The sequence below is a fragment of the Carlito syrichta genome, unplaced genomic scaffold (assembly GCF_000164805.1).
Source record: "Carlito syrichta isolate Samal-C Ts95f unplaced genomic scaffold, Tarsius_syrichta-2.0.1 Scaffold301792, whole genome shotgun sequence".
Lineage (NCBI taxonomy): Eukaryota > Metazoa > Chordata > Mammalia > Primates > Tarsiidae > Carlito > Carlito syrichta.
The window spans coordinates 283,748-311,550 of NW_007245888.1; the positions used below are offsets into that span (position 1 = coordinate 283,748).

Sequence of the window (27,803 nt, forward strand, 5' to 3'; positions counted from 1 at the left end):
TCAGGGTTCTGTTCAGCTTCTCATCCAATGCAGGTATTTGAGCAGCATCTTTGTTAGACACTTGTTCAACTCGATTTGAGCACTTTATATGATCTTTATTTAATATAACAAGTGATATTTAAGGCTGGAAGAGGTGGCTCATACGTATAATCCCAGTACTTCAGGAGGCCAAACTGAGAGGATTGCCTGAACCCAGGGGTTCAAGACCATCCTTGGCAACATGGAGAGACCTCATCCTTACAATAAATAAATAAATTAGCCAGGCATGGTGACATGTACCTGTAGTTCCAGCTACTAGGGAGGCTGAGGCAGGAGGTTCAACTGAGCCTAGCAAGTCAAGCCTGTGGTGGCCATGATTGTGCCACTGCACTCCAGCCTGGGCGACAGAGTGAGAGATCGACTCAAAAATAATAATTATAACAATAAGTGATATTTAAAGTCTGGAACTAAGTCTTACTCTTATTTTTGACTCCATATTTCTAGTAGCCCAATTAATGCCAAGAAAACCAGCACTGCCGGCAGCGGAGACAACTATGTTACCTTGTGGAGAAACTACCTTATTCTTTGTTTTGGAGTTGCAAAACCCAGTATTATGAGCCCAGGACACTTAAGAGCTTCCACTCCCGAAATAATGGCAACCACACCTGATGGTACAGTGAGCTACGATAACAAGGTGACATGACATGCTTCAGAAGAATTATTCTGTAAGGTTTTTTTTTAGCTTGTTTGTCTAGAGTTCACAGTGCAAACTGTACTGTGCCTGCCATCTGGAGTATTATGGGATCAGATTTTCATCCACACATTTCTAAATTCCATTGAGTGTTTATGTGAATAATGTATTACTCCTCCCTGACAAGTGAGGAACCGATGAGAAAAAGAAGTTGAGAAACTCACTTAAGACCATAGAGTGCCTTGTATTTATTTGTGACCTGAGGTCTGGTTCCTGCTCTACACACCACATTTCTCTCTCGCCTCACCAAGTATTCACCTGTAAACCCATGCCTTGACTCAATTTGTTTGTTAAAGATGGTTTTTTAGACGTAAATGGTTTAGAAAGAAGAGTACTATCATAAAAAAAATCGTTTTTAGAATTTGTGAGCCAGGTGAGAAATGCATTCATTTTGCAGTATTAAATTTGTGTGTGTGTGTGTGTGTGTTTGTGTGTGTGTGTGTGTTTTACTTAAATGATGGCAGTGCCTTGGGATGTGTTTCAGTACTTTGAAACTGTTATAATGGGATCACCGCTTGCTTAAAGGAACCATCCGTTGCCATGTTACCTCTTTTTCACTTCTGATCAACTTGTTTCAGGCCATAGGCACCCCGTCGGTGGGAGTTCTGTTAAAGCAGTTGGTGCCTTTGATGAGACTAGAGAGCATTGAGATCACAGAGTCCTTAGTTTTAGGATTTGGAAGAACAAATTCCCTTGTTTTCAGGTACAGTAGTCCTAATTAGATTGAAATGCATGTGTGCTGCTGTGGTCGTTTCTTTTTTTAACTCAAGTTTGAGTCTGCCTGTTGGTGTGTGCCTAAAGAGTTGACAGGCTTCATGTGATTCCCTTTCCGTCCTCTGTAGTTGATGTGCATGTAACACATGTTCCTTGCAACCATCTCACATTTCACTGCAACTTTGATTTTACCTCTCAGATTTTTTTTCATTGTCAGACTTTGTTTCAGATAACTGTAAATGTCAGTCCCTGGTTAGCCAGACTCTTCAAAGGCCATCACATCATCAGCTATATACCCAACATTCTCAAAATTTCAGCATTGATAAAGCCCTTTCTAGGGTGGTCAGTTGCATGGGTTGATCTTTCTACACTGCACTTTCTCTGCCTTAATAGAAGTAGCATACCTGCATTCTAGATTTCTTATTCACATCTGCAATCAACTAACCATCCCATCCAAGGCAGTGTCTGAGCCTTTTCAAAGAAGCATCGTAAAATGTTCTTTTGGGCTGTCTGATGACTTTAGCTAAGCAACAAAAGCCTAAAGACAAATGAAATCTCCAAAAAAATTTTCCACGTTGATTGAAGGGGGAACGCAGCAAGCATCTGTGAGAAACTCTATTTGAAAAAATAAAGATTAATGAGATATTTTAGAGGCAAGTAAAAAAGATGCAAGTTGTTCATGTGTAGAGGCAGATTTTATCCTTAAAAGTCACTGTGGGTTCCGACTACACAGGTGCCAGTTTACCAAGGTTTTGCCAGTTATTGGTTAATTAGTTAAGACAAAGCATCTTATTGAAGTACAAGGAGATAACAGTAACAATCCCTGAAATTACCTACCATTCTTTGCCAAAGGAACTAAGTCTCTTTTGCATGTCTTACCCTCTTAATATTCTCAGAGACAGGTAAGATTATGCAACCAACTAGCAGCTTGAGTCTGGAAGACTTAATGTCTCTGGGCCTTAGTTTCCTCAACTGTCAAATTGGCATGACATATAAAAATAAAGAAAATGTATCTATCTAATATTAAAAAATTGGCATCATTATAGAATCCATAGACTTATCGAGAAGATAAATCCATAGATAAATTAAATGTGAATATGCCCATAGTTAAGTGGATAAAACTATTAATGATATCCCCATTTCCTTGATGAAGAAATTCTAGCATCTGCATTGGAGAAATCAGAAGTAGGGCCCAGGCCAGGCTCGGTGGCTCAGCCTGTCATCCCAGCACTTTGGGAGTCCGAGGCGAGTGGATTGCCGGAGCCCACAGGTTCGAGACCAACCTGGGCAACTTGGCAAGACCTCACCTCTACAATAAATAAAAAATTAGCTAGGCATGGTATCGCACACCTGTAGTTCCAGCTACTTGGAAGGCTGAGGTGGAAGAATCACCGGAGCCTAGCAGGTCGATACTGGGGTGGCCGTGAGCATGCTGCTACACTCCAGCCTGGGCGACGGAGTGAGACTCCAACTCAAAAAAAAAAAAAGAGAAGTAGGGCCTAGATTTTCTGTCTCTAGTGTAGAATGTCCTGGAGTTTACCTTCCTGTCCTTGGATTTTCCTGGAGGGTAATGTCTAATAGCACAAAATATCCTGCCAGAAAGTATAAGGTTTTCAAACAGGATCATACTATAAACAAAATACCTAGTTACTAGGCCAGATATCATACAACAGGCTAGATATTATAATTTTTTCTGTTTTGACACAGCAATTCAGGAATTATTTCTTGAAGAAGGCAACTAATTAGATTAGCAAGTTTAAACCTGAGAACCAGAGATAATGGAGACAGAGACATATATTAATATGATTAAGACATATTTTTGCTATAAAAGAGAAAAAGTTTCAATGAGAACCATACTGTTTCATTACTTTCCATAATTTGTATGTATCATGTAGGTCAAATAAAAGAATGTAGCTCTGAAATCCAAAGAAAGACAATTTTTAAAGTCAATTATAAGTCTTTTGAGCACAGATCGCAAAGGTAGTATCATGGTAATTGCACCTGTCTCTCTTCCTCTAATTAGACTGAAAATTTCTTGTGTACAGAGGCTCAGTTTTATTTCTCTTCGGTTCCATAGCTTGTAGCAAACTGCTTTGAATTTAGTGAACACTTAGAAAATAGTGCATGGTTAATTGTTTACCTAGTTTGTTTTTTGTTTTTGTTTTTGCCATAGTAATCTCCAGAACATTAAATCAAAATCAAAGCAACAAATATGTATTGAGTCAAAATTATATATATAGCTCTGGCAATTAGACCAATAATACAAAGCATAGGCCAGTACCTATTTCCAGTTCACCACAACATTAGGAAATGGAGAAGTCAGGGAGATTTTGATCTTACAAGCAAAGTGAAAAAAAAACCAAGTGATTTAGGATTGAATTGGATATACAGTATTTAATGACAAGTTTGGTGTCAAAAACAATGAATTTCAAATGCTTACCCTTTTCCTTCATAGAGAATTGGTGGAAGAACTTCATCCATTAATGAAAGAAGCTCTGGAACGAAGGCCAGAGGTAAGATTTTGAATTTAAATAATGAAGGCTTGGTTTATTTGGATAATGGTGTGATTTCAAATAAGACACAGTGGCCTTCCCCCGAGAATACAAACACCCAAGTTTTTCACAATGAATCTTAATATTTTGACTTCTGTTGTTTTTATTTTTCAGTATTCAAGTATTTAGTATAATATTCTGTGGATTTTCTGTCCTAAGTGTATAAATGTCAAGTCATGTGTATGCTACTACACTCTTCTGTAGGAGATTTGAGTTAAAATTGAACGTCGGTTTTTAGTTTGTTTGCTTGTTTTTTACAAGGAGTTGGATAGCCAAGAATATAATTTGTCTCATCTGGCATATGAAGCATTTCCTCGCATTCCTTTTCCTGAAGTGAATTCTTAAAAAGATAACTTATAATGTACCAGGATAAAATGACTTTTGAAAAAAAAAACTTCCCAACTAGGCACAGTGGCTCATGCCTGTATACCAGAGCTTTGGGAGGGTGAGGTGGGAAGATTGCCTGAGACCAAGACTTTGTGACCAGCCTGGGCGACATAGCAAAACCCTGTCTCTACAAAAAAAAATTTTTAAATTAAATTAGCCTAGTAGTCCCAGCTACTCAGGTGGCTGAGGTGAGAGGATTGCCTGAGACCTACAATCTGCACTCCAGCCAGGGCAACAGCGTTAAAAAAAAAAAAAAGGTTCTTATATTGTAGTTATGTATTCAAGAAGTAGCAGAAATTTAACAGTTGTGAACTCCATGACCAGAACTGATAGGATTATCCATGTCCCCTGTCCCCTTTCACTTGTTTTAACTGCTTCAGCCTTTCAGCAGACACTGGGAACCCATCTGGGAAATCAGACTTGTTCATTCTCAACATTTCCACCTAATAAATATTTATTGACCCACTTTATGATCTGTTCCTCTTACAGCCAGTAATAGCAAGCATTTTCTCTAAGGATTAGGAAGAAAGAAAAATACATTTTGTCTTTTATGCCTAGCGCTTTGAAAATGATTAGATTAATGCAATTTTCTAAAGCAGAGCTAATACTGTTTTGCCCGTGTCTATAAGTGGTGTTACCTCTTTGTACACAGAACAAGAAACGCCGAGAAAGGCGAGACTTGTTAAGGTTACAACTGCTTCGCATTTTTGAACTTCTGGCCGATGCTGGTGTAATAAGTGACAGGTAGGGTTAAAATTCTGCTGAGCTGGTTTCTCCTCGTCCAACTGGTCTCTCTGTCTCTCTTTCTCTCTGTCTATATTTTAAATGGAATACCTTTCACTTAGAAAAGTCACAAATAAGTTTGCTTTTTCTTTTCCTTTTTAAAAATATTTTCCTTATACTTTCTTTTTAAAAAATATTAATATACGTTAGGAACAAAGTCAGTGTGTGAGTTCTGACAGCAAATTTTATCTTTCATGAAGCATATACTACTTTGATGTAAAGATAAGTTTAATTTTCCTTTATTCCAGCACAAATGGAGCCTTAGAACGGGATACATTAGCCCTGGGAGCTTTGTTCTTAGAATATGTGGACCTGACTCGCATGCTCCTGGAAGCTGAAAACGACAAAGAGGTTGAAATTCTTAAAGATATCCGGGCACATTTTAGTGCAATGGTCGCCAACTTGATTCAGTGTGTTCCAGGTATAGTGATCCATCACGACAAATCACCTTTCACACTTAGAAAACCATTTGTGTTCCTTATTATTATGTTTCTTTCGCTTCAGTCCTACTGACCTGTCAGGTCTGGGATGTGATCATTTATTTATTTTGAGATTCTTGGAAATGTACGTGAGAACAGTTTGTCATTAATAGCACAGAGCTGTAAAGGGAACAATAAGAATTAAATCTGGTTTGTGCGTGTCATTTCTGTCATTTGTTTTGGTTCCCATCTGAAAATGAGCTGATGTGATTTCCATAGGAAGGAAGTAATTCAGAAGGAACATTCATATGGCTTCAGTTTTTTTTACGTTGTCTCTGTGCTAAAGTGTGAACAGGTAATTTCAGTAATTTTCTTACTCGCTGACTTTACCTTAGCAATACATTAAATGGAATTCCATATAGCTTAGTCTATTTTATGCTTGCTTAAGTTTTACATCATGGAGAGAATTATCTTTCACAGAGCAAATGAGTATGGAACATTTCCATTCTACTAGAAGCACAGAAAATAAAACAGCTGGTCAGTTTGATGTAAAAATTATGCCAATTAAAAGTTTTTGGTATCATTACAAAAAGCCACAACTCTGGTGATCCTTCTGCCTCAGCCTTCCAAGTAGCCAGAACAACAGGCACATGCTACCATACCTGGCTAATTTTTTTTTTTTTTTGTAGAGACGAGGTCTCACCAAGTTGCCCAGTCTGATCTTGAACCTGTGGGCTCAGACAATCCACTCGCCTCGGCCTCCCAAAGTGCTGAGATGACAGGCTGAGCCACCGAGCCTGGCCGGCTTTAGTTTTAAAATACATGTTTTATTGCCTAAAGAAAACTGGAGTTAGGAAATGAAATTTTTCCTTTCCTCAAAACGTAAGAATGATACAGAATGGTGGTATAGACTTTACTCAGTCTTATATCCGCTAACTGTATTTTTCTCCCCAGTTCACCATCGAAGATTTCTCTTCCCCCAGCAAAGCCTGAGGCACCATCTCTTCATCTTATTCAGCCAGTGGGCAGGACCATTCAGCATAATGTTTACTCCTCTGGATCGATACAGTGATAGAAATCATCAGATTACAAGATACCAGTATTGTGCATTAAAGGTAGGTGACGTTCTCCTTATGGAATGACTTATGTCAGATCAGTGGTCTCTTTCCTTAGACTCACAACTATGCCTGAAAAATAAGGTTAAGAAAGAACTGAGTACCAAATGTTTTCACTTATAAGCAGACCCAGAACATTTATCGAAATGCAATAAGAAAGGGATTGGCAGTAGCGGGATACTGCTGGGGTGATGGGGAGGGGATCACAACATCAATAAGTGTACTTGATCTCAAACCAGGCAAAGTGGGGACCAAAGGGATGCCCAACTTTACCTGTATGATGACCACTTGTATACCTAATTCTGAATTGTACCTCTCATCTTTAAAATTTTAAAAAATGAGGTCAAGATAAGAGATATGATATGATATAATAAAATATAAGCTCACATACAAAAAATCAAATGGACAGACACATACGTATATATAAATACGTAAATTGACTTGAAACTCCAGAATATGTGTAAATATTTAAACATTTCAGTTGAGCTCACAATGTTAAAACACAAAGCTTTTTTGAGCTCCTGCTTTTATTCAGTGTTTCTCCTTTGTGAGAACCATATATTTTTGCTCCTTTACCTCTTAGGTAGATGCCTTGTCATGAACTTTCAACCCCTCCCCTACCCCAAAAAAGATACCTCCTCAAATTCAGAATCTACTTAGAACCACATTCACTAGTTAGTCTCTTTCTATCCTAGAAGATTGCCAAAAAGAAATTTCCACACTGCTAGGGCTGTTCAAAATCTTCAGAAGCATGTGTCCTTACAGTCTAATTTCCTTAAGAAAATTAACTGTATGTCAGCTTTTGTCATGTATACCATAAGTTGCTGACTTGCCGGTTGGCTTTTGCCTCAAAGGAAATAACTACAGCCCTGATGGTCAGTTGGACCTGCTAATTCCAAAGGTAATCAAGGTCTCCCCTTCTCTTACCTGCCCTTGATTTCTTCATGCCTCCCTCCTTAGAGGAACTAAAGTTTATATTTTTCACTCTCTTTACCTTTGATTAAGGATCACAATTATTTATTTTCATATTTTCATAGTTTGTCAGTTTAATACATTGGTCAAATATTTGTCCTAAAAGCACAATTTAAAAAGCTGTTTATCTTATAAGCATAATTCACTTAAAATCATTAAAGGAAAGTTTACTTTAAATACTATAAATATTTTGTTTTGAATACCTAATCTTTGATCATAAAGAGCTGTTATGATTCTAAAATTACATCTCTGCAAAGTTACATTTATGGGGTTTGACTCTTATTAAAAAAGCCAAATTTGGAATAATCCTGAATTATTAAATTAAATCTACTAAGGTATTCTTTAATATCTTGGAGGAATAACTGCTTTTAAAGGAACCTCATTATTTATAAATCTCACAGTTATGTTTTATAAAGTCAGTTGTATACCATTGGATTGTAACAGGCTTCATTCCATGTTTTGTTGTGTTTTTATCATCAGGCAATGTCAGCAGTATTGTGCTGTGGCCCTGTGTTTGACAATGTAGGCCTTTCTCCTGATGGCTACCTATATAAGTGGCTTGACAACATTCTGGCTTGTCAAGATTTACGGGTAAGTACAAAACAAAACACATTATTTTAAAATGTCTTTGGTATTCTGCTTTTCTGACTCAGTTGAGTTACTGAAATGTATAAGCATTGTTCACACCACAATCTCTTGACGTGTCAACCACATTAGTATAAGTTCATGTGTTGTTCATTTTACACAATGATACATCAGGATTAACAAAATAATAACATTTACCAATGTTGACCATAAATGGGTCATAAAGCAAGGCTCAACAAAGTCCAAATCACTGAAATGATACAGCCTATGTTCTCACATTACTGTAGCATCAAGCTAGCATTCAATAAGAAAATGGTATTTAAAAATACACTTGCAGATAACCAATGAGTCAAATAATAAAAACCAATGGAAACTGGAAAATATTTGAAACTGAAGAATAATAAAAATACTACATACTAAATTTGTGGGTTTTAAGTAAAGCCTTGCTTAGAATGCAATGAATAGCCTTAAGTGTATGTGCATGTATTAGAACGAAAAAAAAAGACGAATAATCAATGACTTAAACATCCATCATAAGAAGTTAGAAAAAGAATAGTATATCAAGCTCAATAAAAGCAATGAAAGAAATCACAGAGATAAGAGTAGAAATTAATTCTTTAAAATTTAAAAGTAATGATCATTAAAGCCAAAAGTTGAATTTGAAAGGATTAATAAAATTAATAAATTTATGGTAAGTCTAATCAAGAGAGAGAGAAAGAGACAGAGAGACAATGAGTGAGAGTGAAGGCACATGTAACTAGCATCAGAAATGTAAACTGAAGGGACATCACTATAGATGCTATAAACATTAAAAATTAAAGAGAACCTATGAACATCTTAATGGCAACAAACTAGAAAATTTGAATGAGATAGACACGTTCCTAGAAAAACAAAACAAAAGAAGAAAAGGAAAATCTGAATAAACATGTAAGTACTAAAGAAATCAAATCAGTAAACTGAAAGTCTTAAAGTGAGAAAACTTTAAGCCCAGAAGGCTTTACTGATGAATTCTACCAAACATCTAAGGAACAAATTGCATGGAGTTAATACAAATTCTTAGAGAGAAAACAAATGAAGAGGAAGTACATCCTAATATATTTATGAGACCAGCATAATCTTGATAATAAAACTAGAAAAGGTTATATCAAGAAAGAAAATTAATAGGCAATCCCATTCATTAGCATAGATACAAAAACTTTAAACAAAATATCAGAAAATTGAAGTCGGTGATATATTGAAAACATGATTCATCATGATCAGATTGGGTTAATTCAAGCATTTCAAGATGGGTTGAATATTCAAATATTGTCCATCCATTAGTAAATTAGCTATATTAATAGAATCTTAAAAAGGAACTATCACATGATCATCTCAGATGCAGAAAGAGTATTTGATAAAATTCTACTTTTATTCATGAGGAAAACTTCTGGCAAAACTAAGAATAGCAAAGAATATCTTAATTTGATAAAGGGTGTCTGAAAAAAAAACCCCAAAAAACCTTACAGTGCACATCATATCTGATAGCTAATTTTGAAAGTGCTCCCTCTGAGATTAGAATGACCAAGGAAGCGCACTTGCACTATCTCTATCAGTATTTTACTGGAGATCCTAGCCAGTGCATTAGGAAAGAAAAGATATAAGTAATGAAAAATAGATAGATAAAACTCGTTATTTACCAGTGGCACAATTACATAAGTAAGAAGTTCAAAGAAATCTGTTGAACTTAATCAGTGAATTAATCAGTTGGAATTAATCAGTGATTTTATCAAGGTTGCTAGATACATGTTCAGAATAAAAAATCAACTATTTTAATATAGTAGCAATAAACAACTGGAAAAAGAAATTTTTAAATTAGGAATTAACATTAAATGCTTAGGAATAAACCTTATAAAAATGTGCAAGACTTCTTACACTGAACTATATAAAGCATTAGTGAGAAAAATGAAAGAAAAGCTAATAAATGGAAGAATATACCATGCTCATGCATTGGAAGATTCAGTATTGTAAAGATGTCAGTTTTCCAAAGTGATTTGTAGAGACAGTGCAATCTTAGTCAAAATCCTGGCAGGATATTTGTGACAACTGACAAGTTTCTTTTAAAAAATATACATGGAAATGCAAAGGACCGAGAATAGCTTAGATAATTTTGAACAACATAAACAAAGTGAGAGGACTTACTTTAGCAAAAATCAATACTTATTATAAATTATGGTCATTAAAATATTGTAATATCGGCCCAAAGATAGATAACTATTACAATTGAGTACAATAGAGAGGCCCAAAGTGGCCTATGTATATATATGTATAGACACTTGATATATATATATATATATATATATATATATATTTTTTTTTTTTTTTTTTTTTTGAGTTGGACTTTCACTCTGTCGCCCAGACTGGAGTGCAGTGGCCGTTCCTGGCCACCGCAGCCTCAACCTGCTGGGCTCCGGTGATCCTTCTGCCTCAGCCTTCCAAGTAGCTGGAACTACAGATGCACGCTACAACGCCCAGCTAATTTTTTTTTTTTTTTGATTTATTGTAGAGATGAGGTCTCGCCAAGTTGCCCAGGCGGGTCTCGAACCCACGGGCTCAGGCAATCCACTCACCTCAGCCTCCCAAAGCGCAAGATTACAGGCTGAGCCACTGAGCCCGGCTACATTTGATATATTTAAAGGTGGCACTGCAGAGCTATGGAGGAAAAAATGTTTTTTTCAACAAGTAATTTGGGGCCACTGGATCGCCATATTTAAAAAGAGACAGAAAAAGAAATGTGACCCCTTCTTCACACTATATTCAAAAATGTACTGCAGTTGGATTGTAGATCTAAATGTAACAGATAAAATAATACAGTTCCTAGAAAATAATGTAGAAGACTATCTTCATCACTGGGGTTAGAGCAAGATTTTTTAAGCAGGATGCAAATATTGCTCGCCTTAAGGAAGAATTAATTAATAGCTTTTATTTGCCAAAAGACACCATTAAGAGCTTGAGTGGGCTAGCCATAGAGTGAGAGATACAGTATTTGTAACATACAATCAACAGAAGTTTCTTTTCTAGAATATGTAAGGAACCCCTACACATAAATAAGATGAATTCAGACTCAGTAGAAAAAGGAAACTTAAGTATTCATATAAAGTTATGTAAATGGCAAGAAACATTAAAAAAAATTCTCAAGCTCATTAGTAATCAAGTGTCTTAGTTTATTTCAGGCTGCTATAACAAAATACCTGAGTGACTTATCAATAATGGAAATGTAGTTCTCACAGTTTTAAAGACTGGGAAGTCCAAGATTAAGGGACTGGAAGATCTGTGTCTGGTGAGCACCGGCTTCCTAGTTCACAGACGGCAGTTTTGCTGTATCCTCACATAGCAGAATGAGTGAGGCAGCTCTCTGGGGTCCCTTTTATAAGGCCACTAATGCCCATCATGCCCTTAATCACTTCCCAAAGGCCCCCCACTTCCAAATACCATCACATTGGTTAAGATTTAACATATAAATGGGATGTGATACAAACATTCAGTCTATAGCATCCGGGAAATGCAAATTAAAGCAACATGAGACACAAAATTATATACCCTATAACTGCATTTACAAAGAGTGCAAAAACAGCCCATATTAACCAATGGTGGAAGAAGACAGTGGTTGCTTCTGGGGAGGAGAGAGAGACTAGCGATTAAGAGAGTGCCCAGGGGAAGCTTCAGTGGTGCTGGTAATATTCTGGCTTTTTATGGTGGTGGTCACATGAGTGTGTTTAGTTAAAATAATTCACCATAGACTTACAAATTATATAATGTCTCTGCTTATTTTATACCTCAATATAAAGTTTCTGAAGCGCAATGAAAACATGCTGAATTTTTTTTTTTTTTTTTTTTTTGAGTTGGAGTCTCATTCTGTCACCCAGACTGGAGTGCAGTGGCCACTCCCGGCCACCGCAGCCTCGACCTGCTGGGCTCCGGTGATCCTTCTGCCCCAGCCTTCCAAGTAGCCGGAATTACAGGCATGTACTACCATGCCTGGCTGATTTTTTGATTTATTGTAGAGATGAGGTCTCGCTGCCCAGTCGGGTCTCGAAACTGCAGGCTCAGGCAGTCCACTCACCTCAGCCTCCCAAAGGCGTGGGATTACAGGCTGAGCCACCGAGCCCAGCTACATGCTGATTTTTAAGTTGAATTTTTTTTTTTGAGTCAGACTCTCACTGTGTTACCCAGGCTGGAGTGTAGTGGCATGATCACTGCAGCCTCAACCTGCTTACACAGGCAATCCTTCTTCCTCATCCTCCTGAAGAGCTGGGACTACAGGTGCACACCACCACACCTGGCTAATTTTTTACATTTAATTGTAGAGATGAGGCCTCATCATGTTGCCCAGGCTGGTTTCAAACTCCTGAGCACAAGCCATCCTCTCATCTCCACCTCCCAAAGTGCAGGGATTATAGGCATGAATCACGCATCCGGCCAAGTTGAACCTTTTTAACAAAATGCTATGTTTAAGTCCTTTGCTCTATTATTATTAGCTTTTATCTGCTGCTAATTACATATGCTGGTTGGGAAACCAGGTTAAAGATAGTTGACCATCCAACTAGAATATCACACCCGTCTAGGCTCAAACCCTATACGTAAAACAACAACAACAACAAAACAAGGCAGAGTCTTTCCTTCTCCACCTGGTTTCAACTGGCAAGAAGAGTGGACAACTTCTTCCAGAGAAGACAGGAAATGTAACTTTTTGAGTGGAGTGTAGCCACTAAGCACCAGGCTTCTCCTGAACATCAGTGTTTGACAGTAGCTTCAGAAATCAATTTAGCATCCTACTAATTCCATCTACTATAATGTGTTTTCATATAAAAACCTTTAATTAAGATGAGTCTATGGAAACTGTATTTCTTTTTGAAAGATCAACAGCTAAGCTTCACCAGACAGTGGATTTTACAGTCAAGTCTCATAATCATATTCTGGCTGACTTTCCCCCCTTAAAAGACTTTGCATATATAGAGGATAACCTTTTATATATTGGATTTTTAAAAAACCAAATGTATGTATTTTTCAGAAATATTTTAAATGCAAAAAAGAAACACCATCTGTAAAGTTTTCATCCCTTTTTCAGAGTTATAAATTGAGATGGAGTAGCCCCTATATAACAGATTTACACAGAGTCAAAATTAATGTGTACATTTTAGTTTTCAGTTGCAACATTACACTCTCTCTCTCTCTCTCTCTCTTTTTTTTCCAAGTTGGAGTCTCACTCCGTTCCCAAGGCTGGAGTGCAGTGGCATGCTCATGGCCACCCCTGCGCTCGACCTGCTGCGCTCAGGTGATCCTTCCACGTCAGCCTTCCAAGTAGCCAGAACTACAGAGTGCGCTACCACACCTGGCTAATTTTTTTTTTTTTTTGGTTTTGTGGAGGCGAGGTCTCGCCAAGTTGCCTGGGCTGGTCTCGAACCCATGAGCTCATGCAATCCACTCTCCTCGGTCTCCCAAAGTACTGGGATTACAGCCTGAGCCATCGAGCCCGGCCACTGGTTCTTTTGTAAGAGGGTGTAGGCCGGGCTCAGTGACTCAGCCTGTCATTCCAGCACTTTGGGAGGCTGAGGCGAGTAGATTGCCTGAGTCTGTGGGTTCGAGACCAGCCCAGGCAACTTGGTGATACCACATCTCTACAATAAATCAAAAATGAGCCAGGCGTGGTAGCACATGTCTGTAATTCCGGCTATTTGGAAGGCTGAGATAGAAGGATCACCTGAGCCCAGCAGGTCGAGGCTGCAGTGGCCGTGAGCATGCTACTGAACTCCAGCCTGGGCCACAGAGTGAGACTCCAACTCAAAAAAAAACAAGAGAACACAAGACATAAAAATTAATCAAAATGAATATTCGGTCTCTGCTTTCACTTTACCCAATTTATATTGGTGAAACTTGATCTTGTGTCTTTCTCTAGAACATTCTTTCATTAAAAATGAATAATATTGATTTGCTCTATGTATTCAGGTTCATCAACTTGGCTGCGAAGTTGTTGTTTTGCTATTGGAACTTAATCCTGACCAAATAAATCTTTTTAATTGGGCAATTGACCGATGCTACACAGGTTCCTACCAACTTGCATCCGGCTGCTTCAAAGCCATAGCAACCGTGTGTGGAAGCAGGTATGAGTTTTTGCAAACAGTGATTGGTGGCAAGTATGATTAGTGTTGTTTTTCGTGATATGGATGATCGATAACTGACTGTCTTGCAATTATATGAGCAAAGTAGGTTCTATGAGAATACAAAATGGCCTGTCTGTCCCCAGCAGATAAATTTACTCCCTGTAAGTTTGCATTTACCTTAGCTTTTCTTGTTTTACCAGGAAAGTGGTTTATTGTTATAGCATCCTTCTTTTTAATTGCCTGGAAATTCATAGTGAAGTATTTAGACAGGATTTGAAAATGACAAAAAAGATACATTCAAGGAATGTCTAAAGATGTTTGTAACAAGGATGAACTATAAATCCTTCAGCCATCTTTAGAACAAGTCAAAGCCAGGTAGTAGCCTAAAATTTTTAAATCTGCTTTGTTCAAATCTTCAGAAAGAAAAAAAAGAAAATGTGGCACTCTATATTTTGTAGCTAACACTTTTAAAACCACTTTCCTTGTTAAATAAATCATTCAGTGAAGCCATTCAGCGCTATGATTTATTGAGTGAAATAATTCTATAGCTAAGATTAAAGAGTTAATCAAGATTCTCCAAACTGCATAAGCTATTCTCAAGAATGAGTTTATATATCAGGAAAATTGACAGAGTGAAACTTAAGTTTATTTTTTAAAAGATTCATATAGACTGTTAATTTTCCTTTTTAATTAAATGTTGCATTTTATTTTATTGTTTTTTAGCTTTTTAAAAAAAATTTTAAAGATGTGTGGTACAATTCAGGGTTAGCTATACAAATGTTCATTATGCAGGTAACCTTGTTGATGAGGTATGCCCCCCCAGGCAGATTCCCACTACTGTCAAGTCCGCCTCCCTGCCCCCCCCCCAGCAGTTTACCACCACTGCCCATCCTTTTCTTATAGTTTTATGATAATTGTTCAAGGTTCGCTTATGAGTGAGAACATGTGATACTCAGTTCTTTGTTTCTGTGAAACATCACTCAGTATTATAGACTCTAAGTTCATCCAGGTTGCTGTGAAGTTCATGATTTTGTTCTTCTTTTTGGTTGCGTAATATTCCATCATGTATATGTGCCACATTTTTTAAAAATCCAGTCCTCTTTTTAGATTTTTAGATGTTTTAGGAATTGCCACACTGTTTTTCACAAGGGCTGTACTAGTTTACACTCCCACCAACAGTGTAGAAGTGCTCCCTTTTCTCTGCATCCTCTCCAGCATGTGTTGTTTTTTGAGTTATTGATGATGACCATCCTGACTGGAGTTAGGTGGTATCTCAATGTAGTTTTAATTTGCATTTCTTTGATGACTAGTGAGGCTGAGCATTTTTTCATGTATCTGTTGGCTGCTCGTAGATGTTGCATTTTAAATAGCTATCTTGAGTTATCAGATGATAGGAATAAAAGAAAACTAGTTTTAAATTCCAACCTATTATGGCTCTAAATTAATAAGAACGTATTTTAGAAGACACCTACTTTCAATAAACCTACAATGAGCATACTATTTAGATAGACAAATTTCTCTTTAAAAATTGTATCTTTCTTTTATAAAGATTGTAGATAACATTTTATGTCCAAAGTTTTCATTTTATATCACATTAGTAGTAGAATTTTTATTATACATGCTAATCTCCATAAAAGTTATAGTTGATGAATATAACCTAAACTGACTGAACTTCCATTAAGTTTTATTTCTTGACACTAGATAAGCATTACTAAATAATATACCTAAAGGACATTACCAAAAAAACATTGTTACAAAAATCTCCAGAGTGCTTTCTTTTGTTTTCAGATATTTCAACATTCTAAAAATAGTTCTGTTCATATGACCCTTTGATTTTAAAAAATATATTTAGAATCTATGACTTAGACCTCTATCTTCAACACAAGAGTAATAAAAGTTTCATCTCTTCACTGCCATTCTCCCAGTGAACTTGACTTGAACTATCCTAGTTAAATGTATTTCATTGCATGGCCATCTCATAAAACATCACACAGCATTTCTCTGAATAAATCTAGGTATTTTTCCTTAGGGGGCACAAATAAATGTTTTGTGAATTTAATGGTACAGTCTCAATTTCAATAATATCTCTAGTCACAAAAAATATTAGATCATAAAGCCCTCTATGCTCCTAGTCATTATTTTAAGGTATCGTCCTATGCTATTTTAGTTTATTAGATAAATCCTGCATATCTGCTTATAGGCGTGACACTCATCTATTCTGAAGGAAGGATTGAGGGCTGAGGAATACTATGGCTGGGACCCAACTGCCCAGAGAGTGGCCAGCGCTTCTGTATTTCTCACCACAGGGCATGTTCAGAATTTAAAGTTTCAGCTGTGGCCGAAATTCACTCTTTCCCCCATAAATTCTCAGTCTGTGTAGTTTAGACAGGCTTCCAGATAGACTTGAGCAGTCTTTGTGCTATGTCTGCAGTACTTTTTTTCAAAAACAATTCTGGTGTTTTCAGCTTTTGCTTTATTTGTCTTCTGTCAGTTCGCTTCTAAAACCCAACTAAATACCTTATCTTATGGAATATCTTTCTGAAAAGTCATATGCAAACTGAATTGTATCTTGAATTTCTCTAACAAGTAATCTATGCAGTAACTCCTAAAGTCATTTTCTAAAGGAAACAGTTCTTCTTGTGAAATAAATAATTACCTCTTCCTTTTTAAATAGGAATAACTATATGTTGGACTTATTTTAAGAAGAATATGACAGTTATAAGCAGATTTATTTACTAAGGAATCACTTATAATTGACTTTAAAATACCTAAGAGATTGACTTTTTAAAAATGCTCTTGTCAGGCTGAGCGTGGTGGCTCAGCCTGTAATCCCAGCACTTTGGGAGGTCAAGGCAAGAGGACTGCCTGAAGCTGCTGGTTCAAGACCAGCCTGGGCAACTTGGTGAGACCTCGTCTCTGCAATAAGTTAACAAAAACTAGCCAGACGTGGTGTCGTGTGTCTGTAGTTCCAGCTACTTGGAAGCTTAGACAGAAGGATCGCCTAAGTCCAGCAGGTGCAGACTGCGGTGGCCGTGAGTGTGCCCCTGCACTCCAACCTGGGTGACAAGAGTGAGACTCCGACTAAAAAAAAGAAAAATGCTCTTATCCATTTAAATTTTCTGCTTTTAGTTTTAGAAGAGAGAATTTGCCCTTTTGCACACTTAGTACATCAGTGTATATTAACTGTAATAATGGGAAAAAATAGTTCTCCACATTTTTCTTTTTGATTTCTGTTTGATTTCTGTGAAAGAAATCAAAAAGAAAAACGTGTGTTTTTTTCACAGTGTGTGTTCTATGAACTTACTGATCTCCAGTCAAAACTATATTGCTATGCTATGACTGTGGTTGTTATTGGGAGATAGAAAGTCAAAATGGAAGTTGAATAAGACCTAGAGAAGTGAGGTTAAAAGTAGAAGGTGATACTAGAACAGAAGTATTAATTTTTTCACAAAATATGTTAATATATTTGATTAAAAGCTATTAAATGCAGCTCACTACTATAATTTCACACAAAAGAAAATTGCTTACCTGTCTGGCAGCTTTAGTTCAAATAACTATTTGGCTTCTGTGTGTGCTCGTATTAATTTTCCCCTCAACCCCAAATGAGATTATATAGAACAGATAAGGAAATTGAGAAAGAAACTAAATCAATTCCCAAGGTTATAAATCACGGTAAATAGCATATTAAGAGTATAGGCCATTTCCAGTCAATCACTAGCTTAACTTACCAGAATTCGGTTCAGATTTAATTAAATACTTAAGAGCTCCATTATTCTTCTTTTTGCCCTCCAATATACTCTTAAAATATGCTTAATAGATGTTTTATAATTAGATATAAGATCAAAGTGTTGATTTTTATTTTTTTTAATTTATTATTTTTATCGTAGAGTTGTGGAGTACAAGTGAGGATGAAATACATAAGTAGACTGCATGGAGGTGAAGTTTGGGCTTCTAATTGGCCCTCACTTTCCGAAGTGTTGATTTTTCAAGAGTTTTGTTGGGTTTATTTTCCATGTTGGTTTTTGTTGGCATTGTTTGTGTATTTGTTTTACCTTGAGTTATCTTTTTATAAATCCTTCCTAATTTAAATCAGGTGTAGAAAATTTGAGTTTTTGAAAGAAAATGCCCGTTTCTTAAGGGAATAACATCTATCAACAAAGAAAATAAGTGATGTTTGCAACACATGAGTCCTAATCACACCCCCTACCTGGTGAAAATAATGTTATTTGGTTATTGGTCAGCTGGAGTATTTCAGAAAAGCAGAGTTTGAAAATTTAGGCTCTGGAAACCTACTATCTTGGGTTCAAGTCCTCCCTCAGCCTCAAAACAAGCTGTGTACTCTTGAGCGAACTACTACAAATGCTTACTCACTTGTAAAGTGAGGGTTATAACAGGGTTAGGGTATGAGTTAAATAAAACCAAACTTATCTCTTGATCTCAGTCCTAGGACATAATAAGCACTCTATAAACACCATTATTATTCACTAGTTGTTGGTGGGAAAAAGCTGGAGAGTAGTCCCCTCAATTAACTAGTAAAACCTGTTTCTCTTCAGAATATCTCAAAGCTGTCCTAAGCTTTCTCACTTAGTTTTAGGGAACTCAGAGCTGTGGCCATTTCCCAAATTCTTCAAAATCTCCTCTCTTCTAGCTATTTTTATTCTTGACTATTCTTGAGTCATATCCACCTTTCATTTTTTAAAATTTTTATTCTGTATGATCACCACTGTCTTCATTTGTCTTTCACCATTCTTCTGCCTGCAGTGAATAATTAAATACTGAAAGATATAAGGTTCCAATTCTAAGTGTGTTTTAAACATCTAGTACAGATAGTTTATTTGTGTTCCTTCTTTGATATTTTTCTCATTTTTTCCTTCTCTGTGTTCCTTTTCATTTTCTAGATCTGGTATTCCTTTCAGGGTTGTTCCTTGTGAATTCTGTAGCTCAGTCTTAAGTAACCAAGTGACTGCCCTCATTACAAGGTCAAGTGCATGACCCTGCCTGCCTAAGAGGAAGGTCTTATCTATCTCTTGTCCGCCTTTAAATCCTCAAGGATCCAGCAATATTTTTCAGTGCTCTTTTGTATATATAAACATACATGTATTAAATGCCAGTGCCAGAAAACAGAGAATGTAGATAAGAAATCTCTGCTACTACAAAGCACAAAAGGGAGTTTCTGGGCAACCCCCTTGGGTCCCCTCCCACTGTGGGAGCTCTTCTGTCCTCTCAATAAATCCTGCTTTCTCAAAAAAAAAAAAAAGCAGGGGGAGTTTCTATCCTACTTCTGCAATCAGAAAGGTCTGTTACCACATACTGCAGTTTGTAAAAATTCCAAATCACACTGGCTGTGAAATGTATATTGTAGGCTGTCTGGAAGGTTGAGAGAACTTTGGAAAAGAGCTTGAATTCTCTGAAGTCAGACTTATCTAGGTGTCTGGGCTACACCACGTCTGCATGACCTCAGGCACGTACTTAACCTCTCTGGACCTCACAGGCTTGTTGTGAAGATTAAATAACAAATCTAGGTAAAGGTCTTCCCACAGTACCTGGCACAAATAAGCACATCATAACAAAAATGTCACTGTTGTTCATTGTCACTCTTGGCCTCTTCCTCCTCATCATCATCACCTGAGCAGAGTTCCCCAATTTCTCATCAGATATACCAAACTTATGCTGTGTTCATTTAAAAAATGCAAGTTCTGGGCAACCTCTTCAGGTTCCCTCCCGCTGTGGGAGCTTTTCTGTCCTCTCAATAAATCCTACTTGAAAAAAATAAATAAATGAATAAAAATAAAAATACAAATTCTCGAGAAGTAATCATCTTGGGGCACAAATTGGCAAAGTTATTTTGGAGGGCATTATAACAATATCTACCAAAATTTTAAAGATGCCCTTTGACCCTGCATGACCTCTCTAGGAATCTTCTAAAGAAATACTTACACATTGGGTGTTCGTGGCACTGAAGGGGGGAAAACTGGAAATAGCCTAAGTGCCTATCTGTGCATGTAAAAGGTTGGAGTCCCCAGGAGACAGACGCTGAGATGATTTGAGTGCAGAAAATGTATTAGACAGAACATGTATGGGAAAATGAAGAAAGTGGGACTGGGAAGAGATAAGAAAATCTCAGTCAGTCCCACAGTGGCAGCTGCTGGTAAGAGGACATGACCTTGGCCTAGCAAAATCTCTTTGGTTGAAGGCAATTCTCAGAGAAGGTGTCAGCTCAGGGGTATCAGCTGCCAACACTTCAGTAGCAAGATGGAGAGCCTCGGACCTGAAAAAAGGACCTAAGTGAAATACCACAGCATCTACTACAAGAGCAGTCATTTATAATATGTGCCTACTATGGAATACTTGGCAGCTATTAAGAAGACTGAAGTGAGCCTCACAGTACAGTGAAAAAGCAAGTCATCCAACAGTGCACACAGGTGACATAATCCTATTGATGATTAAAATCCTGTGCATTGGGGGAGGGGTATTTAGATGCACATATTTGTATGTACATTTAGAAAGGGACTGGAATGTGTACCAAATGTTGACAGTGGTTGCCTCTAGGGCAAGAATAAAAACTGGTAAAGAGAAAAGAGATGGAGTACTTCTACATTGTATCCTATGCACCTACCCACAACCAGCACCGACTTGCCAGTCTTATGAGTGATCTGTCTTCAGAGTGGCGCTTCCACCCCTATGTGTTGCTTGAACCTTTTAGAAGAAAAATATACTCATGCGTGACCAGTATCATTAAAAGTTAATATTTGAGTAATATTAAAAAGTAAAACATTTTTCATGCCTTTAACCAATTCTCATTATACTTTCTCACAAAACTTACTATGAAATGGGATGTCATCCTAGCAGGACATGCCTTTCTTGATGGGTGATTGTTTAGTCCATTTTCTGTCACTTATAACTGAATACCTGAAACTGAGTAATGTATAAAGGAAAGAAATTCACTTCTTACAAGTCCAAGGACAAGGGCCTGCATCTGGTGAGGGCCTTCCTGCCGGCGGGGACTCTCTGCAGGGTCCGTAGGTGGCACAGGGCATCACATGGCAAGAGAGAAGAGCGTGCTAGCTCAGATCACGCTTCATCCTCTTATAAAGCTATCAGTCCCACTGTCGCAATATCCATTAATCCATGAGTGGATGAATCCATTCACGAGGGCAAACTCTCATGACCCCGTCACCTCTTAAAGGTCCCACCTCTCAATAACGTACACTGGGGATTAAATTTCAGCATGGGTTTTGGAGGGGACAGACATTCAAACCATGGCAGTGACTGGTCTAGAACAGAATTTCTTAGGCAATGTAATGATATGGAATAAAAAAAGAACCCCCAGGAGAAACACCTAATCTGTTTTTTCACCTTCAAGCTATTGTCTGCTTTCTGAAGGTTGTCTGAAAATAAATGTCAGTCACACACTTTCAATATGTGCACCATGCAGTAGTTGTTCAATCTGCCAGGAGTTTTCTGCTTATGACTTGTTTTCCACTATAATCCACAAAAATGCATACCACCTTTAAATAGTCTTACGTCGCAAGGGGGAAAACAGCAGATTTAATCTCTATATTCCAGTTGGTTATACTGCCAGTTGCCACATAATCTATTCTCTGTGTTCCTTCCCCATCCCACACACCCACACATGTTGCCAGCTACCAAATCCTGTGGACTTTATCTCCTTAGTGTTTTTCAGATACGTCCCCTCCTTCTGTCTTTACTGTCCCTGCCCTAATTCAGGCCCTCATCAGTTCCCATTTGGATTACTGCAACAGCTTTCACTCTTGGCCCCCTACAATCCGTTCTCCACCCTGGAGTGATTCATTAAAAACAAATGCCATTGCCTCCCTCCCCTACTGCAAAGCCTGTAGTGGTTTTTCTGAAACTTTCAAAGTTCACAGGCTGTTCATTTTTTTAACCTACCTAGTGCTCTCGCCCCATCTCTTTCTCTTCCTCTACTCATTTCTTGAACTCAGTCTGCGACACAGAGATTGTTTTCTTTTTACGGAAGGTATCTTGCGGTTTCATTCTTGTAGTCTTTCAAAATCCTGTTCTCTCTGCCAGGAACACTCCCATACCACCCCTTCCATGGCTGACTAATGTCTCCTGGTGCTTCAAGCCTCATTTTACTTATTTCTTTCTCAGACAAGCCTTCCCTAACCCCATGTCTGATGGAGTGTCCCTTCAGGATTCCTGTAGCGTGCTGTGGGTGCTCCCGTCATAACAATCATCAGAACTAGACCATGCAGTTCATCTCTACAGCCTTCCTTCAGGATGGAGACCAACTTTACTGACTTTGTATCATCAGTACTCTGCACATTGTTCCTGATCATTGTTTTGTGCTTAATAAACTTTGAGGCATCAAGTGAAGATATCAATTCAATGAGCTACTGAGAAACTTCATACACATATCTTCTTCTGTCCTTTTCCTTTATGTTTGGTTTTCATTAAAATATATTTGTGTGCCTGAGCCCGCGGGTTCGAGACCCGCCAGGGCAACTTGGCGAGACCTCATCTCTACAATAAATCAAAAATTAGCCGGGTGTGGTAGCGTGCACCTGTAGTTCCAGCTACTTGGAAGGCTGAGGCAGAAGGATCGCTGGAGCCCACCAGGTCGAGGTTGCGGTGGCTGGGAGCAGCTACTGCACTTCAGTCTGAGTGACAGAGTGAGACTCCAACTCAAAAAAAAAAGAAAAAAAAATAACATATATTTGTGGCCAGGCTCAGTGACTCAGCCTGTAATCCTTGCACTTTGGGAGGCTAGGGTGATTTGCCTGTGCTTGTGGGTTCGAAACCAGCCTGGGCAACTTGGTGAGACCTTGTCTCTACAATAAATAAAAAAATTAGCTGGGCACGGTAGTGCATGCTTGTAGTTCTGGCTATTTGGAAGGCTGAGGCAGAAGGATCGCCGGAGCCCAGCAGGTTGATGCTGGGGTGGCCATGAGTATGCCACTGCACTCCAGCCTGGGTGACGAAGTGAGACTCCAACTCAAAAAACTATATATATATATATATATATATATATATATATATATATATATACAAATATATATATATTTGTACCAGATAGACTTTGGGGATCCTATGTCCTGATAATCACAATACTCCATTTTAAACAAAAACAAGGTAATTTTTCTTTACCACCAAATTGCAAAAGAAAGAGGTCAAAAAATTGGCCAGGTGGGGGTGGGAATGTCATTAATAAGTGACTGAAGTCAAAGTGCCATCTAGGATTTTAAGAGGTAATGATCTGTGAAGAGTACTAGCTAGGCTGGCTTGTAAACTTTGCTGTTTATTTGTTTTTTAGGAACTATCCCTTCGACATAGTGACGTTGTTAAACCTCGTTCTGTTCAAGGCCTCTGACACCAACAGAGAGATTTATGAAATCTCCATGCAGCTCATGCAGGTATTTTTTTCTTTACTGACCTAGAAGCCTTCCATCCTTGAGCACAGAAAACAGAAATAGTAGTTGGTCACTGAATTGCTGTTTACTGGTAGGCCTTTATTTCTGCATATCATTTCTGGATAAGAAGAGTGAGGAAAAACCAGTCTTGGTGGCTCAGCCTGTCATCCAGAGTGAATTGACTGAGCCCATGGGTTCGAGACCAGCTTGGACAACTTGGCAAGACCTTGTCACTACAATAAGTCAAAAAATTAGCAGGTGTGGAAGTGCATACCTGTAGTTCTAGCTACTTGGAAGGCTGAGGCGGAAGGATCCCCAGAGCCCAGCAGGTCAACGCTGGGGTGGCCGTGAGCATGCCACTGCACTCCAGCCTGGGCAGCAGAGTGAGACTCCGTCTCAAAAAAAAAAAAAAAGAGCCGAGCTCGGTGGCTCAGCCTGTAATCCCATGCATTTGGGAGGCTGAGGTGAGTGGATTGCCTGAGCCCGCGGGTTCGAGACCCGCCTGGGCAGCGAGACCTCATCTCTACAATAAATCAAAAAATCAACCAGGCATGGTAGTGCATGCCTGTAATTCCGGCTACTCGGAAGGCTGAGGCGGAAGGATCGCCAGAGTCCAGCAGGTTGAGGCTGTGGTGGCCGGGAGCAGCCACTGCACTCCAGTCTGGGCGACAGAGACTCCAACTCAAAAAAAAAGAGCTGGGCTCAGTGGCTCAGCCTGTAATCCCATGCCTTTGGGAGGCTGAGGTGAGTGGATTGCCTGAGCCCGCGGGTTCGAGACCCGCCTGGGCAACTTGGTGAGACCTCATCTCTACAATAAATCAAAAAAATAGTTGGGCGTGGTAGCGCACGCCTGTAGTTCCAGCTACTTGGAAAGCTAAGGTGAAAGGATCGCCGGAGCCCAGCAAGTCGAGGCTGTGGTGGCCAGGAGCAGCCACTACACTCCAGCCTGGGCGACAGAGTGAGACTCCAACTCAAAAAAAAACAAAGGAGAATGAGGAAACAATATATACTCTTTTGTAAGCATAATAATTAAACTGATGTTTTACTTTTAATACTATATTTAAAACAAGCATTAATGTGTTTTATTACCTACAAATGCTCCTGAGATATTCTGCTAATGGTTTTCAGAGTATTTTTTACTTTCCTACCTCTTTCTAGATTCTTGAAGCAAAGCTTTTTGTCTATTCAAAGAAAGTCGCAGAACAAAGACCGGGCAGTATTCTCTATGGAACACACGGCCCGCTGCCACCACTCTACAGTGTGTCACTTGCCCTCCTGTCAAGTGAACTGGCCAGGATGTACCCTGAGCTCACACTCCCACTCTTCTCAGGTACGGCACAATAGTCAATATGACATACATGATCGTTTCTTCGGCTCTAAGTAATGTTTCTTTTTTAGATTCTAGTTTAATTTTAGAGTCCAAATTAGTGATGTTAACTTTGCAGATCAGAATTGCTGTGGACTAATCCAGTTACATAGGAAACAAGATTCTAGAATATCCTTAAAATATTTTTTTAAGTGGTTTCTCTAAAAACGTATAAATGTATACTAAATACAAAAGTGCTTAGATTAATAATAATACTTCTGCATACATTATATATGTACTTTCCCAAAGAAATTAATTTCCCAAAGAAATTAAATCTGGGCAGTGTAACGTACAGTGCAAGTTGTATGGTGGTGGTGGTGATGGGGTGAGGTTTTGAGCTTTTGTGTTGCTACACATATGAGTCTGTGAGAGTTTGATTTGAGGCACATTTTTTTTTTTGAGTTGAAGTCTCACTCTGTCGCCCAGGCTGGAGTGCAGTGGCACGCTCACGGCCACTGCAGCCTCGACCTGCTGAACTCTGGTGATCCTTCCGCCTCAGCCTTCCAAGTAGCCAGAAGTACAGGCGCGTGCTACCACACCTGGCTAGTTTTTTATTTATTGTAGAGACAAGGTCTCGCCAAGTTGCACAGGCAGGTCTCGAACCCGCGGGCTCAGGCAATCCACTCGCCTCGGCCTCCCAAAGCTCTGGGATTACAGGCTGAGACACTAAGCCCGGCCTGAGGCACATCTTTACAAGCAATTTTCATGAATAGCTTTTGTGAAAATTCATTTTAAAGAGTTGCATCTGTCAGTTAAAGATGAGGCACAGCTCATGGATCACCTTGTGGGGAGGCAGACTTTGTTCTAGATTCCTCCTCTTTTTCTGTCTGCATCCCTGATGCTTTCTTCGGACCCTTCTCGGTCCTCTCTGCCTCTGTGTCCCACCCTCCATGTTGTGGTCCATCCACCATGCAAAGCCAAATGTGTACAGTACTTGTCAACTCCAACTTCTCTGCACAGCTGTCCTAAAAATAATTGCTGGTAGTAACAACTTCCATGACTGAGTGGTGACTATGTGTCAGGCTCTATGTGAGGCACTTTATGTGCATTGCATTTATCACTTAATTCGTACAACTCCCCGTGTGGTATAGTGGTAAAAAACAGAGGCTCTGGAATCTGCCTGGGCCCAAACCCTGCCACTCACTGGCTGTTTGACCTTGGGCAAGTCACAGACCCTCTTAACTCCACTCCCTCATCTACAATAATCCTCATAGTGTGTGAGTACTTGGCCCAGTCCTGGCATGGAATTGGCATCACTCCCACCACCATCATCATCCCTATTTCATAGATGGGAAAACTAAGACTTAAAGATGTTAAGAAATTTGCTCACTGGATAAAACAGAAATGTGCTACATATACACAATGGAATATTACGCAGCCATAAAGAAGGACCAACATATGGACTTCGCAGCAACTTGGATGGATTTAGAGTCGATCATACTCAGTGATCTATCACAGAGACAAAGAAGAGAGTACCATATGTTCTCACTCATAAGTGGACCTTGAACATTTACAATAATACTATAAGAAAGGAATTGGCAATCACATTATACTGTTGGGGTTGGGGGAAGGGAGGAAACACAACATCAATAAGGGTACCTGATCTCAAACCAGGCAAAGTGGGGACCAAAGGGAGGCCCAAACTTTACCTGTACGATGACCACTTGTACACTTACTACTGAATTATACCCCACATCTTTTTTTTTTTTTTTTAAGTTGGAGTCTCACTCTGTCGCCCAGACTGGAGTGCAGTGGCCGCTCCCGGCCACCGCAGCCTCGACCTGCCGGGCTCAGGTGATCCTTCCGCCTCAACCTTCCAAGTAGCCAGAATTACAGGCATGCACTACTACGCCCGGCTAATTTTTTTTTTTGATTTATTGTAGAGATGAAGTCTCGCTGCCTAGGCAGGTCTCTAACCCGCGGGCTCAGGCAATCCACTCACCTCAGCCTCCCAAAGGCGTGGGATTACAGGCTGAGCCACCAAGCCCAGATACCCCACATCTTTAAAAGAAATTTGCTCAAGACCACACAGGTAGAAGCAGTCAAGCCAGAATTTAATCTAGATCTGTCTTCCTCCAAAGTCAGTGCTATGAAATTGGAACCCTAAACCAAGAAACAAAACAAAACACACAAAAAACCTCTTTTCCAAAACTTGCTTTCCACCTTTGTGTATAAGAATCCTCTACTCCAACCCCACTGAATCTTTGACCGACATTCCAGGCCCTCTTATAAGTCTTTGCTTCTGTATATGCATTTCCCTCTGCTGGGAATGGCTCTCATCCACCTCCCTAACTTCAGCCTTCCTTAAGATCAAATTGACCTGCCTAGGCAACATAGTAAGACCTTGTCGCTACAAAAAAATTTAAAAAAAATTATCCGGGCATGATAGTGCACACCTGTAGTTCCAGCTACTTGGGAGGCTGAGGTAAAAGTATCACCTGAACCCAAAAGGTTGAGGCTGTGGAGTCTGACTCAAAAAAAAAAAAAAAAAGATCAAATTTAAACCGTCTCTATTGTGCAGCTCTCTTTATGTACCTGAGGAAGAGTTGATCACATCCTTGTATAGTACCTGAAACAGTAGAGAGACCCAAGGAAAACCTATTTAGTGAATTAAGACTATTCTTGAAAAAGTAAAATTTTTTTTTTTTTTT

General features: G+C 38.8%; 1 protein-coding gene across 1 annotated transcript in view; it reads left to right on the top strand.

The window, feature by feature from the left end:
• Positions 1-27,803, top strand: part of LOC103257555 (protein furry homolog) — a 252,276-nt gene that overhangs the window by 149,742 nt on the left and 74,731 nt on the right. Inside the window, exons 22-31 of the mRNA XM_021710998.1 lie at positions 484-673; positions 1,309-1,433; positions 3,900-3,957; positions 5,036-5,127; positions 5,415-5,587; positions 6,540-6,700; positions 8,153-8,263; positions 14,240-14,394; positions 23,690-23,789; positions 24,945-25,116. Of these exons, the coding sequence (XP_021566673.1) occupies positions 484-673; positions 1,309-1,433; positions 3,900-3,957; positions 5,036-5,127; positions 5,415-5,587; positions 6,540-6,700; positions 8,153-8,263; positions 14,240-14,394; positions 23,690-23,789; positions 24,945-25,116 (1,337 nt within the window). The remainder of the gene's footprint in view (positions 1-483; positions 674-1,308; positions 1,434-3,899; positions 3,958-5,035; positions 5,128-5,414; positions 5,588-6,539; positions 6,701-8,152; positions 8,264-14,239; positions 14,395-23,689; positions 23,790-24,944; positions 25,117-27,803) is intronic.